The sequence below is a fragment of the Trichosporon asahii genome (genome assembly GCF_000293215.1).
Source record: "Trichosporon asahii var. asahii CBS 2479 unplaced genomic scaffold scaffold00070, whole genome shotgun sequence".
Classification (NCBI taxonomy): domain Eukaryota; kingdom Fungi; phylum Basidiomycota; class Tremellomycetes; order Trichosporonales; family Trichosporonaceae; genus Trichosporon; species Trichosporon asahii.
In genome coordinates this window covers 1,531,283-1,544,148 of record NW_014040855.1, presented here as the reverse complement: position 1 = coordinate 1,544,148, position 12,866 = coordinate 1,531,283, and the positions used below count along the sequence as shown (strand labels likewise).

Below are 12,866 nucleotides of genomic sequence, written 5' to 3'. Positions count from 1 at the left end.
TTGGAGATAGTGTCAAGATATCAACAGTCCGGGGCGAGAAGCATGTCTCCCCTGCCCGAGGACCATCCTTCCCCGCCTCCCACCACGCAGGATGCGATGATATCCGGACAAAAAGAGAAGACAAACCTAGAGAACCATGACAAATGGGAAGAGAATACGCTTACTTCTTAGACTTCTTCTCCTTCTTCTCCTTCTTCTCCTTGGACTTCTCCTTCTTCTCCTTCTTTTCCTTCTTCTCCTTCTTCCGCCTCTTCTCCTCGTCCTCGTCGTCAGAGTCCTCGCGCTTGCGCTTCTCCTTCTTGGACTCCTTGTCCTTGGACTTCTCCTTCTTGTCCTTCTTGTCCTTCTTCTCCTTCTTGGACGGCGTTGACGTAGCGCCGGCGGCAATCTTGGAGAGCTCGGGGTCCATCGGTCCACGGTTCTTGGCAGCCTCCTCCTGGTCCTTGGTGACCTGCTTGACGGCCTCGGAGAGCTCGACGTCGTCAATCTCCTCGTCCTCATCGTCGTCCTCGTCGTCGAGGTCCTCGGCGATCGCCTTCAGGGCCTTGCTGATGGCATCCGAGTTCTTGGAGACGGGGGCACCAGTCTCGAAGAAGTTGAGGCGCTCCTCAACCTGGTTGCGGAGAGCCTCTCCGAACTTGGAGGTGGGGACGTCCGAGAAGCAGTCGATGCGGCACGCGATCGAGCACTTGTTGGCGAGGAAACGAGAGATGCGTCCCTTGTGCTTGGGGCCGGCACGGCCGATGAAGCTGGAGTGGTAGATCAGTCCGTACTTGGGCGTGTTGCCCTTGGTCTTCAGGGCACGGAAGAGAGCCTTCTCGGCACCAAGGATCTGAACGGTCGAAGCGGGGTACTTGGCAAGGTTGGTAAGCGATCCGGCGTGCGAGATAAGACGGGCAGCAATCGTCTCGCCAATGAGAGCCGAGAGGTTGGGGGCAACGATGCTCATCTTCTCAACGAGGTAGCGGCGGAGCGACTGGCGGTACTCGGCGAGCTGGACAACGCGCTCGGCGAAGGTGGAGATGTTCATGAGGTCGACCTCGGAGATGTCAGATCCCATAGAGGCACGGGCGGCGTCAAGAACGTTGCGAGCGCGGGTCTCGTCATCGTCGAGGATCTCCTGCATCTCAGGAATCGAGTCCTCGGTAAGGGTAGCACGGTCGCCGATGAGGACGGCGAGCTTGGCGTACTGGTGAGCGTCGGGAACGAGCTTGTAAAGCTCGGGGAAGTGCCATCCGTACCACTCGCGGCAGCGCATCGAGAAGGTGTTGAGGTCCTTGTCCATCTGGTCAGACAGGGAGATGGCCTGGATGATCATGTTGTCCGAACGGTTGACGTTGAACTGAAAAGGGGTTAGCGCTTCATCTCACGCCGTCGAATAGCTTCAACTAACCTTGACCTTGCCACGGGAGTAGGAGTGGCCGAGACCAAGCTGGGCGGTGGTAACGTCTCCCTTCTCAAGGCCCTCCTTGGCGAGGAACTTGTCCTGGTGAAGGCGGACACCACGGATGAGCTCGAGAGCGCGCTCGGAGGTGTCACAGGGGATGCCAAGCTCGCCCTGGATAGCACCACCGAGACCACGCTCAGAAACACCGAGAACAACAGGGCTCTGCTTCTTGTTGCCCTTGGCACCCTCGCTGGGGATGATCATCGTCAGAAGCGACTTGAGGTGAGGGTTGAGAATACCCTCCGAAACATCATTGGCGTTCTCGAGAGCCTGAGCAGCCGAAGTGAAGGGGAGGAACGAGGCGAGGGACACCATGCGGTTGAAGGTGTTGTAGTCGTTGATGGAGTCCTGGAGCTGCTTCGAGCGCGCAGCGATCTCCTCCTGCAGGTTAACCTCGTAGAGGCAGTAACCAGAGGCGCCCTCGAAGAGGACGTGGGTGAGGGAGCCCGACATTTTTGGTGTGAGAGCCGGTAGCCGATTCCGCAAAGTCGAAGAGGGGGCGAACAAAAGCTAACCTGGCGATGTGTCCGCGCTGGTTGTCGGGATGGGGGAGGTGGATGAGCTCGACAGGTAACTTGGGACGGAGGTGTGACAGGCCGTCGAAATCTCCAGTGTCGAGGACTTGAAATTTGCGGTGGATGAATTTCCGCGCCTATTCTAAACGTCATGGAATAGCTTCCGCGCCTAAAAGACTCATGCTCGCGCGACACCCACGCGACTTAGATTACCCGTGCCTGGCGCACCTCCGCGGCTCCGCCTCCGCTCGGCTTGCCCGGCTATCGGGCTCATGATGCTTGCTCATGAGCATGACCCGAGTCGACCGAACTTTGCTGTTTCCCCATCCCCTTCGTCGTCGTCTGTCGTGTCTCAACATGGACAGACTATCCCTAGCCGACAACCTCGTGCCCCCCTCGAGGCAACCTGTGAGGTGCCAGTCACCTGGCCTTCACAGACACAAGGCTCCACCACCCGTCTCGGTTCAGTTCGTGAGTTTACCGATTCATCCTTCGGAGCGGATGCTGACGATCACTGCAGCTTGGCACTTGTTCAGGTGAGCTCACGCGCAACAGAAGCAAGTCGCGCTTCGGCTAACATTCAGGCGGTGGTCCCGTTAAGAGTCGCCAATGCTCGTCGCTCGCTGTCGACTTCGGGAACAACATCTGGAGTGAGTCACCCCGTTGATCGCCGCCGACCCCTCTGACCGTTGTAGTTTTCGATACAGCCGATGGGACCAACAACCGACTACATCAGTCTAACCTGCGTATGGGCAACATTTCGCGGATCTTCATCACCCACATGCATGCTGACCATGTACTCGGCATCGTCGCCATCATGGCAGTCATCATGAGTGGCGTGGGGCAGACTGAGCAAGGCCTGCAACGGCTACGAGAGGCGGGTCTGCACAAGAAGGTATGTGGGCCGCACGGCTCGGCACGCGTCACAAGCTGACATCATTTCAGCCTGACCTGAACATCTATGGACCAGCTGGGTTACGCTCTTTCATTCGAAACCAGCTGAATCTGACGAAGATTACGCTGGCGGGAGTTTATGCTGTGCATGAGCTCATTCAGGTCGGGGAAGAGCCAAGCATCGGGTGTAAGGAAGTCGACCTACACATCAACGAGGCTGTCGGTCGTGATCTCTACCCAAACCAGGACGGCGTGTGGCCTCACTTCATCGATGAGAGTGGCCACAAGGGCGTGAAGGGTTGGAGCGTCTCAGCTGGCCCACTGCGACACCGAGGTGAGTGTTATCGGGTGTTATCATGTCACGCGACCAGCAGTACTAATGACATCTAGTGCCGTCACTCGGATATGTGTTACAGGAGCCGGCTCCTCGTCATGCTCTGGACACGGCAAAGCTCATGCCGATTCTGCAGGCCAATGCAGAAGCGCTTGCTAAGCTCGACCCGCCGGTGAAGCACCCATTCTCGATCTTGTCACACCTGAACAGCCTGCCCACTCCGCCACCATACAAGCTACCATCCGGCGAGGTGCTGTACCCGCCTGAGCCGACTGGTGAGCCTGGGCGGAAGATCGTCATCTTCGGTGACTGCTCGGGAGGTACGCCGAACAAGGTCTTCGAGCGGATGTGCTCAGACGCCTCGCTGCTGGTACACGAGTGCACGAACGCGGCGATCCCCGAGAGCGTGGGCAAGGGCGAGAAGGGACGGAAGGTGCGTGCCTCACAGCTCGAGCAAAGTCTGGAGCGGAAGCGCGACAAGCAGTTCGAGCGTGCGGCCAAGGACCGCGGTGTTACGCGTGAGCCGTGGATCTTCCACGGGAAGAACTGCACAGACGAGGAGAAGGTCCAGCGTCTGGACGAGTTCGAGGACAAGAAGCGTCAAGTCAGGGAGAAGGCCAACTCGCGCGGACACGCTACGCCAGAAGACGTTGGCAAGTTTGCTGCGAGGATCAATGCGCGCCGCGTTGCTGTCAACCACTTCTCGGCAATGTGAGTGTTCAGCTTAGATGCTGAATGAGGAAAGCTGACCCCCAGGTTCCCGTCTCCGCACTACTTGTCGAACGACCCGTATCCGTCGCTGCTCGGGCCGACGTCACAGTTCCCATACCCGACAACAGCAGCCGACGCGCATGCGGGCAACGTACCGCCCGGACCGCTAGACAGCTCGGAACTGCACCTGCGCTTGATCATGCAGTCGCTCGCGAACCAGGTCTCAATGGAGTGGAACCGCCCCGACTGTCCCGAAGAATTCGGCGGACCACCAGCGTCTGAGAACGGCGTGAGCCGCCCGGCGAGTGTTAACGGCGTCGACATCTCGGACGTCGACACCAGTGCCAACGGCGAGCACAAGCGGTACCTGAAGCTGGCCGTGCCCGCACGCGACTTCATGGTGCTCCGCGTACCGCAGCACGAGTTGACGGCGGCCGAGATCGAGGATTTGCAGGACGCTGAGAAGGAGATTGCCGAGGTCATGAAGAGCTGGGCCGAGGACGGAGGTGCTTATGTTGATGACACGGATGGGAAGCGCCGTTGGGTTGGTGTGCAGCCTGAGCCGAAGGATTGAGCCGGAGTCCTTGTGAGTAGTGTGTGAAGCAGGTGTTGTAGATTAGCAGATACAGTGATACAGTGCAGGTTACGTAGCCCCATCTCATTCCATAGATATGCATGTGCGTGTGCGTCAATGGCCAGCTTTCGCATTCTGCCTGTGGCGTGCATATTGGGACGTGTCTACATCCTTCCCTCGACCTGGCGGCCAGGCGTTCGGGTCAGCACAAACAAGTATTTCCGACATTCTTCCGCGAAACGTCATGACCGTCGATCACTGCGCTATGTCCTTCCTTCCCTTCCGTGAAGCCCTCTCTCTCTTCCTCTCCATTCTCCATCCTCTAATTTTTGGACACACAGCCAACTTCCCTTTCAAGCAGTGATACTGATGGAGCAGCCCTGTCCAAGCGAGGCGGCGTTCCAAGAAGCTTGCGCCGCCTTCTTGGAGAAGTACGCCGGCTTCGAACCGCTGTTGCCAAGGCAGAGGGCGTACCTTGGCTGGGAGTGGAGGGAACACAGAACAAAGGTAAGCTGGGGTCATCACGTCACTCAGCTGATGTAGAGGTGCGGATCTTCGCCGCAGCGCCGGGACTGTGTTCGGGCAGCTTGCTGCGAGCTGCCTTAGCTGACAGCAGGTACGTCAGTTGAGGTGTGGGACGATGTCTGAAGGCGAAGGGATGGTAACCCAGGCTAGAAGGTGAGCTCCGGTAACTAGCGCACAAGCTGACACTATAAGCTCATCCGTCTTCGATGTGTAAGCTCGCTATCTCTAACGGAAGGCTGACCTGCAGCTCGGCTGTGGAAACTCGGCGGATAGCTAACAACAGGTATGTGCAGCATTCGTGCTCCGCACTGCGAACTGACAGCGACAGGTGAGCTTTCCTAATCACTTACACGCAGCTGAAAACAGGTACGTCCGTCTCTTCTGTACTGTTCTGTAGACGAGGACCGAGCTGGGTTTCCACGTTTAACCTGAAGCTGACAGCAGGCATGTCCAGGTTAGCGGGAGGTGCGCTTAGCTGACCGGGACAGGTGAGCTAGACATTCACGAGTAAAAAGCTGACGACAGGTAAGCTGAGAAATCCCCAGCGCGTTGAAGCTGACATGGACAGGTGAGCTCTTCGTCTGTCAGCGAGCTGACAACAGTACACGTCCCAGGGATACCTCATCAAGACATCGACACATCTCCTCCCCATCCCTTCCTCCTCTGGTTCCGGGCAACAAGGAGCGCAGGGAGAAAGCGAGGGTCTAGAAGAAGAGGAGGAAGACGACGCAGCGCTGCGTCCCTCGCATAGACGGGTGCATACCGAGTACACAGTCCTCCGGAGTCCGACATATGCCGTCCCGCAACTCTACATTCGTACATGGGATGAGGGTGAGCTTACTAAGCCAGATATGAGCTGACGACCAGCCGGGGCGCCATTACTGCTCGACGAACTCCTTCCATTACTTTCCCTCCCCACTTCCTCTTCCTCGTCGACAGAAGGGGCCGAGACAGTCGCCGCACCGACAATAACGCAAGACGCGGTCTACTTACCGACCGACCAGACGTTCCCCTTGCTCCAGTTCGCCGAACACCCCATCACGGGACAGGGATGCTGGAGCGTGCATCCCTGTCATGTGGCTGAGGCCGTCGGCGAGCTGGTAGCCGTCAACGGACAGACATGGCTCGAGACCTGGGTCATGCTGAGCGGCGCGGTTGTAGACTTGACTTAGAAGTGTGCATAGGTGGCATGACATGATAATCGAATTCTCTAGCTTGGCTTATCTCTAACTCTCCCCCTCTCTCCTCTGTCTAAGGTCTTTTCACTGTCACAAGAATTAGAAGGCAAGTTACATGCCCAGAGCGCGCATGATGGCGTATCCGAGGGTGACGATCATGAACGCGGCGAGGATCGAGGCGGGGATGCCGTTGCGGAGGAAGTCGTTTGCGTTGATGAAGCGGTGTCCGAGCTTGTTCTCCTGCGTGATGGCAGTCATGTTCGGGAATCCAGACACAGGAAGGCCCATGCCCGCGCTACAGATGAGCGCAGTGGCCATGATGAGGAGGCGGGGGTGGGGGTCGGCGAGGTTCTCGCCGATGCGGCTCGCGATGGGCACGAGGAGCACGGCGGCAATCGTGTGGCTGATGAACGTCGCGATGACGAGCGCAATCGCGCAGAACACGACCAGAATGCTGTACAGCCCCATGCCCTCGACCATGCGCTCGAGGTACTTGTCCATGCTCTCCAGGAGGCCGGAGGAGAGCACGGCCTTGCCGAGCGCGACACCGCCCATGGCCAGGAACACGATCGGCCACTGGAAGTCGTGGAAGTCCTCCTTGCGCAGAATGCCCGTGCCGAAGAAGGCGATGAGGGGGATGATGGCAATGATGCCCATGTCGCCGACAGTGGACTCGAAGCTCTTCTCGACGCACCAGAGCGCAATTGTGAACAGTGTCACGACAAGCACAAAGTAGTGCTTCATTGTCATTGCGTCAGTGTTCTTGCGCATGCGCGGGATGCGCAGCTCCGGCTCCCACTTGTAGTTGAGGTGGAGGAAGGCCCAGATGGCGATGATCGAGGCTGTGCCAACGGGCAGAGAAATGGCGAACCACTGCAGCCACGAAAGTTCGGGGACCATGGCGCCGAGCGCGATCAGGTTCTGCGGCGACGAGATGGGGGACGCCTGTCCGCCAATGTTGGACGCAAGGGCGATAGCGATGATGAGACACTTGCTAAAGACGCTCTTGGGCGGGAGCTCGTCGAGGATCGGGCGAACGAGGGCGTAACAAAGCGTAGGCGCGGCGACGTTGGAGATCCACATCGACGCAAAGCAAGCGACGAACATGAGCACGAGCAGGACGAAGGACGGGTTGCTGCCCGCCGCGGTCAAGACGCGGGACGCAGTCATGTGGTCTATGCGCGTGCGCGAGAGGCCAGCGGCGATGGTGAAACCACCAATGAGGAGCATGATCGTCGGGCTGAACATCTGGCTGAAGATGTACTTGGTGGCGTCGGAGGCCGGGAGACGCTTGTCCTCGCCGTCATCCGACCGAAGGACGCGCAGCACGACGACAAGGAATGGCACGGCCAAACTCGTGACGAAAAGCGGGATCGCCTCGGATGCCCATAGGATCGTACAGAAGAGCAGCAGCGCGAGACAGTTCGACTCCTCGACACGGTCCATAGGCTGGAGGATGACGGTCGCGACGAGTGCGAACACAGCGATGCAGAAGATGAGGCCGCGCATGGAGAGCCACTTTGGCAGATGGATGCGACCGCACGGGGTTCGGATCCCGGGTCGCGTTTGCTCGAACGCAGGCAGCTGCTCATCCGGCTCGACGGAACGGAAAATACCCTGGCCTCGTCGGTCGGACACCATCTGGCTCCACACCGTCTCGCGGTCGACAACGATGCGCTCACGCAGCTGCGCGCGCAGCTGCTCCTTCGCCAGCTCCTCGTCGCCTGCAACAACAACGCGGCGATACAGGAAGAGTGTCCGGTTCAGGAGCAAGTCGAGCTCACGCTTCGCCTCATCCGTCCAAGGGTACGTCGTAAGCACCTTCTCCTGGATGTACTCCTTCTTCAGCTTGTTGTTCGTGTTCTTGTCGTACTTCTTGAGGATCTTCTCGAACGCGGTAAAGTTCAGGTCGACATACTGCTTCAGGGCGTACAGGTCGAGCCACAGTGCCGAAATGCGCTTCTTGAAACCGATGCGCAGCACAGTCGCGTAGTCGGCGTTGCCCGTCCAATTGTAATAGTCTCCTGGCGCGAGTCCGATCGCCTCCTCATCGCGCGCAACCTCCTCCTTCAGCCACTCCGGGTACGCGCTCGGGTTCATCGGCACGAGGCCCAAATTGTGCCCGTGGATCGACAGCGACTGGCGCCAGTTGCCGGCGGAAGACAGCGTGCTGAACGATTGCCGGCGAGGATCATCCGCGCTCGACACCTCAGACAGCGCGCGGCCGCGGGTAGGAGGCAGCAGCTTGGTCCGCGTGCCCGGCGAGACCTCTCCCTCCTCGGCGTACGCGATCGATCGGCGGCGGCCCTCCGTCGTTCGGACCTGCGCGGGAAGCGTACTCTGGAAGATGTCGGCGTGGTCGCCACTAACGCTCGCTCGTCCCATCCCGGGGAGACGCCCGAAGATCGATCCGCGTTTCCGGTTGCCGGGGCGGTGCATGCTGTTGGTCGGCGATCCGCCCCCGCTGCTGAGCTGGCTGCTCGTTAAGGGATCACGTTCGTTTGTGTCCCACTCGCCTTCCTCGTAGATCACAGTGTCGCCGTGGAACTCGCGGTCCTCAATCTGACGCACCTCTGCCTCGAGGTCGGCCTCCTGCTGCCGCAGCTCCTCGAGCTTCTGCTCGTAGAAAGTCGCGACCTTGTTGCGTTCCCGGTCTAAGGCGGCGCGGAACTCATCCGGCGTCGCAAACTTCTTCGGGGGCCGGTTGGACGGGAGCAGCGACCCCTGCTCACCATGCTGCTGCGTTGCGAGGTAGTCGGGGTCGAGGGGGACGGAGGGGAAGAGCTTCTTCAGTTGATCGTAGCTGAGGAGGGTCAGAATGGTTGCCGCTGCTGCGGGCCGCAAAAGGCTTGGCGCCGCGTGGACTCACTCGACATAGTGGTCCCACCACTCGACGTTCGAGTTGAGCTCGAGGAGAGTACTGGCAAGGTCAGCGCGATATTCCCAAGACTTTGCGGCGTTGCACTCACCCGAATTTCATTCTGTCGCCGGTCTGCGCGAGCCTGTCGCTGTACCAGGCCCAAGTTTCGTGTGCTGCGCCTGCTTGGTCGCCAACGTCGGAGAGATAGGGAAGCTCGCCAAGCGGGATAAGAGGGATGCCGTCTCGAAGGTCTTCGTCTAGACGGACTTGTCTGTCGCCGAGCCTGTGCCAGTTACCAAGAAAGCGAGAAAGATTGGGCAGCAGGGTGGGCTACAAAGGAGTGGAGGGGAGGTGGATGAACGGTCGCGCGCGCCAGTCCGGGGGGGTTCTGGCGGTCCTTTATCGATGGAAAGGACGTGATCACGCGAGAGCTTTGGGTACGGAGAAAAGAGTGAAGGTGTGAATTGTCGATGGGAGGATGTCGATTGGGACCTGAGTTGAGGTCGCTTGGATGTCGGCGCAGGCTGGCTGTTGGGTGGATGAAGGGTTGGGCGATCGGTCAGGTGAGCAAGCACGTCTGGCAGAGTGCCGACAGATTGTCCAATGTCAGAAAACGAACGTGGGCCGCAAATAGCTCCGCCGCAGGGCATTTCCTTAGCGATCCTAGCCTAATCTTCTAATCATCATTTACATTCACACCGCTAATCCCGACATCGCAGCGCCGACGCCAGTCAGTCCTGACCTTCCTTTGCGCTAGCGGTGCCTATGCCATGTCTGCATCTTCGGTTACACTTTTAACAACATGACAAGAGCCCAGTCAGCCTAGCGCTACACGGTCTAGCCTCTTTGTTCTGGACTCTACTTTTCCTCTAAGCCTCTTGGCAGTCTTGTGGAGCGGGAGCGGACGTTCCTCACAGCCGGGCCTGGCCCGTTGTTCCCCCGTTCCTGTCAGAGACTCTTCTCAAGCCACCGAGGCTTAGACGTTGAGACGGTCGACGAGGCTCTGGGTCGTGTCATATACAGACTTGTCCAGGTCAATGTAGTCGATGCCGAGCACCTTCTTCGTCTTGGACCCATCAAAGATGTTGGCGTGCGAGTTGATCTCATCGCGCTTCGAGGCGTCTCCCTTGGGGAACGACTTGCGGTCAGGGAAGTGCTTCGCGAACGTCTAAGTCTTGTTAGCGTACCGAGTGCGGTCGTCGTATAATGCGGGAAAAGACTCACGAGGACCCAGTCATCCGGCGAAGTGATGCCGTTGGCGGTGATGAACCGGTTGCCACCAGCCTGGGGGACAGTCAGGGCGCGAACGTGAGCGAGAGCGACTGAGGTTAGCATCGGTTGTCACAGGCAGCAGATGTGCCTACCGTCGCGGACGTCGACCCAGTTGTAGACGGCCTTGTCGGGAATGTCGGCCTCGGTCTTGTTGCCAGTGAACCAATTCAGGATGTTAGCTGTTGTCAGTATCCCGTGACCTTCAAAGCTTCTTACAGGCACTCTCGTTGACGTCTTTAGGGCTCTTAACGTCCTGGATGAGAGGACCCAGAACCTAAAGTCAGCTGAGTCACGAGACCATTGGCTCACAAGAGGCGGGTTGATGGTGGCGCCGTCGAAGCTGGGCTTGTTGTCCTCGATGAACTTCCAGAATGCCTTCTCGGCAAGAGTCTTGCTAGCTGATCGTCAGTCAACTTGGCACACTCTGTAGCCTACCTCGGTACTTGTCACCAGCAGCGGAGTCGCGGCCCTTCTCCTTGACCTGATCCAGAGAAAACTGGTTCCAGTCTGTCGTCAGTTAAGTTGCAGAACTAGCTGCGGCTCCTTCACTGATGCTTACTGCTCTCGTCGAAGCTGACCTGTCAGCGCATGGGGTCACCCAGAACTCACCGGTGGGGCTTGGGAATACTGTCGTCAACAACGGCAGCAACCGAGCTGGTGATGACGACGCGCTTGGCGTCAGGGCTGCTGTTAGGTTTGACTTGTTCAGATAGCTCACTTGTTCTTCTTCAAGCTCTCAATAACGCCCAGAGTCCCTTGAACAGCAGGGGTGATGAGCTCGTTCGGGTCGTCGGCACGGAAGTGGAAAGGCGAAGCGGTGTGCGCAACACCGACAACACCCTTTACCGCATCGTCGAAAGCGCCAGGCTGAGGTTAGCAACAGCTGGAAAGGACATGGGAACGGTCGCAGAGAAGGCACTCCATTCGGAGGAAGACACCTCATTCGGCCATCTACCCCGGTAGTCCACTCACAGTAGCAATGTCCTCGACGATAGTGTACTCGAAGGGGGTCTTGGAGTCCTTGAACAGCTTGGAGAGGTACTCGCCCTTCTCCTTTGAGCGGACGGTACCACGGACGGGGAAGCCAGCGTCGAGGAAGGCCTTGACCGTGTGACTGACGTCAGTGTTATCCCCTCTCCGCAACTCACGCGGCGATGTAGCCAGAGGCGCCGGTGACGAGAACCTTGGATCCGGGAGGAATGGCAGGCATGGCGGTCAGTAAGGCAGTGGTGAGATAGTGTACGATGCTGAAAGTCGCTGGCAGGATGGGAGAACCATGTCGTGGGTATCGCGTCTGTGACCTCGGCGACTTCGGCGGAGGCCGATCGACCTCCACCACGCAACAAGGAATGAGGCGGTAAAACCAAGCGATGGTGCCCAGTGGCGACACCGTCGTCAGATATTGCGAAGAGAGTACGGTCCAAGCATTTGGTTCTATATGTGGGGGTACCAGTACTCGCATAAGGTAAGTCAGCTGCAAGCTGGGCAGCGGTGCCATAATCACTATGCTTTCGATCCAGCAATATGACTCGTGCCATCCGTCACCCGGCTACGGGGCACAACGTTAACGATGAGGTGGTAAGCTCTGAACTTCTGATCGCAATCCAGCTTCCCCACCAATCCACAGCACCGCCGTTTACCGGTTTGCTGGTGTCCTCTAATTCATTTCGTAATGGGATCTCCTCTCAGATCCCCAACGTACCGAGGTTGGAGGGCGATCTGGAAACCTCGATTGCTGCCTCCACTCCCCCCAGAAAAGATTCTGAGAGCATCGAAGATCGTAAATCTGCAGATGGCGAGGTCTGATGTTAAGTCCAGTTCTGTTCCGATCGGAGGTGTCAGCCGGGGGACGGCAAGACGGCTCTGCGCTGCTTTACGTGGCTCGACCGTTTATCAGATAATGCAGCGGGTGCAATTTTGATTGCTACCATGACAGGCAAACGCACAGACTGGGGAGCGCCTCACACGTTAGATCAGGTGTGCTGCAGTCGCCAAGCAGACTCTTCGGCCGAAGAAGAGCGACAGATGTGGGCTGCCTTATCAGATAAAGCAAGAGGGCGGATCATGCCCCAGGTCCCGACGCCAGATCTTGCTCGGTCGTCCAGGCCATCTGAGCTCGTGTCACTCGCTCATGCGGACTGCATATATGGGGCTACAGCGGACAAGTACATGCAAAGGTCTGGCAGCGTCAGCCAAAGCTCACTTCGTGACAGCGACAGTAGACATAATATTTACAAGGGGCCGTTCACTACACGAACACGAGCCTCCTCCAACATTACTGGTCATGACGCGACGCGCCTGTCAACATTACGGTGTGGCTCGGTCAGCTTCGCGCGTTACCAGCGGTCTTTCCTGAGTGGTATGGGAACATGACGACCGTCGCAGTCGCCCCAAGCCCCACGATTCAACGCTTGAGCTGTGCAGTCTGAGCTCAGGGGAGTGGGCAGTTGTCCGCCGCGGCTAGAGGCTTGAAGGTGGGCCTATGATGACATTGGTCGAATTGTCTTTGTCAGACCTGAGTGGCTGGCTGAATGAGAGTGGAGGAAGAGGGGGGAG

At 58.3% G+C, this 12,866-nt stretch overlaps 3 protein-coding genes across 3 annotated transcripts; 1 reads left to right on the top strand and 2 right to left on the bottom strand.

The window, feature by feature from the left end:
- Positions 1-160: 160 nt before the first annotated feature.
- Positions 161-1,900, bottom strand: A1Q1_04365 (uncharacterized protein; the record flags this gene model as incomplete). Its single annotated transcript, XM_014322731.1, has 2 exons — positions 161-1,342; positions 1,394-1,900. 2 exons carry the CDS (start codon positions 1,898-1,900, stop codon positions 161-163), a joined length of 1,689 nt encoding a protein of 562 aa, XP_014178206.1.
- A 337-nt stretch (positions 1,901-2,237) lies between these two features.
- On the top strand, positions 2,238-4,475 carry A1Q1_04364 (uncharacterized protein; the record flags this gene model as incomplete). Its single annotated transcript, XM_014322730.1, has 7 exons — positions 2,238-2,429; positions 2,483-2,498; positions 2,547-2,612; positions 2,670-2,857; positions 2,908-3,190; positions 3,247-3,901; positions 3,947-4,475. 7 exons carry the CDS (start codon positions 2,238-2,240, stop codon positions 4,473-4,475), a joined length of 1,929 nt encoding a protein of 642 aa, XP_014178205.1.
- A 1,814-nt stretch (positions 4,476-6,289) lies between these two features.
- A1Q1_04363 (phosphate transporter) lies at positions 6,290-11,848 on the bottom strand (the record flags this gene model as incomplete). Its single annotated transcript, XM_014322729.1, has 11 exons — positions 6,290-8,981; positions 9,048-9,098; positions 9,148-9,321; positions 10,064-10,206; positions 10,263-10,360; positions 10,403-10,704; positions 10,754-10,817; positions 10,870-10,883; positions 11,029-11,177; positions 11,283-11,411; positions 11,459-11,848. 11 exons carry the CDS (start codon positions 11,846-11,848, stop codon positions 6,290-6,292), a joined length of 4,206 nt encoding a protein of 1,401 aa, XP_014178204.1.
- Positions 11,849-12,866: the final 1,018 nt, after the last annotated feature.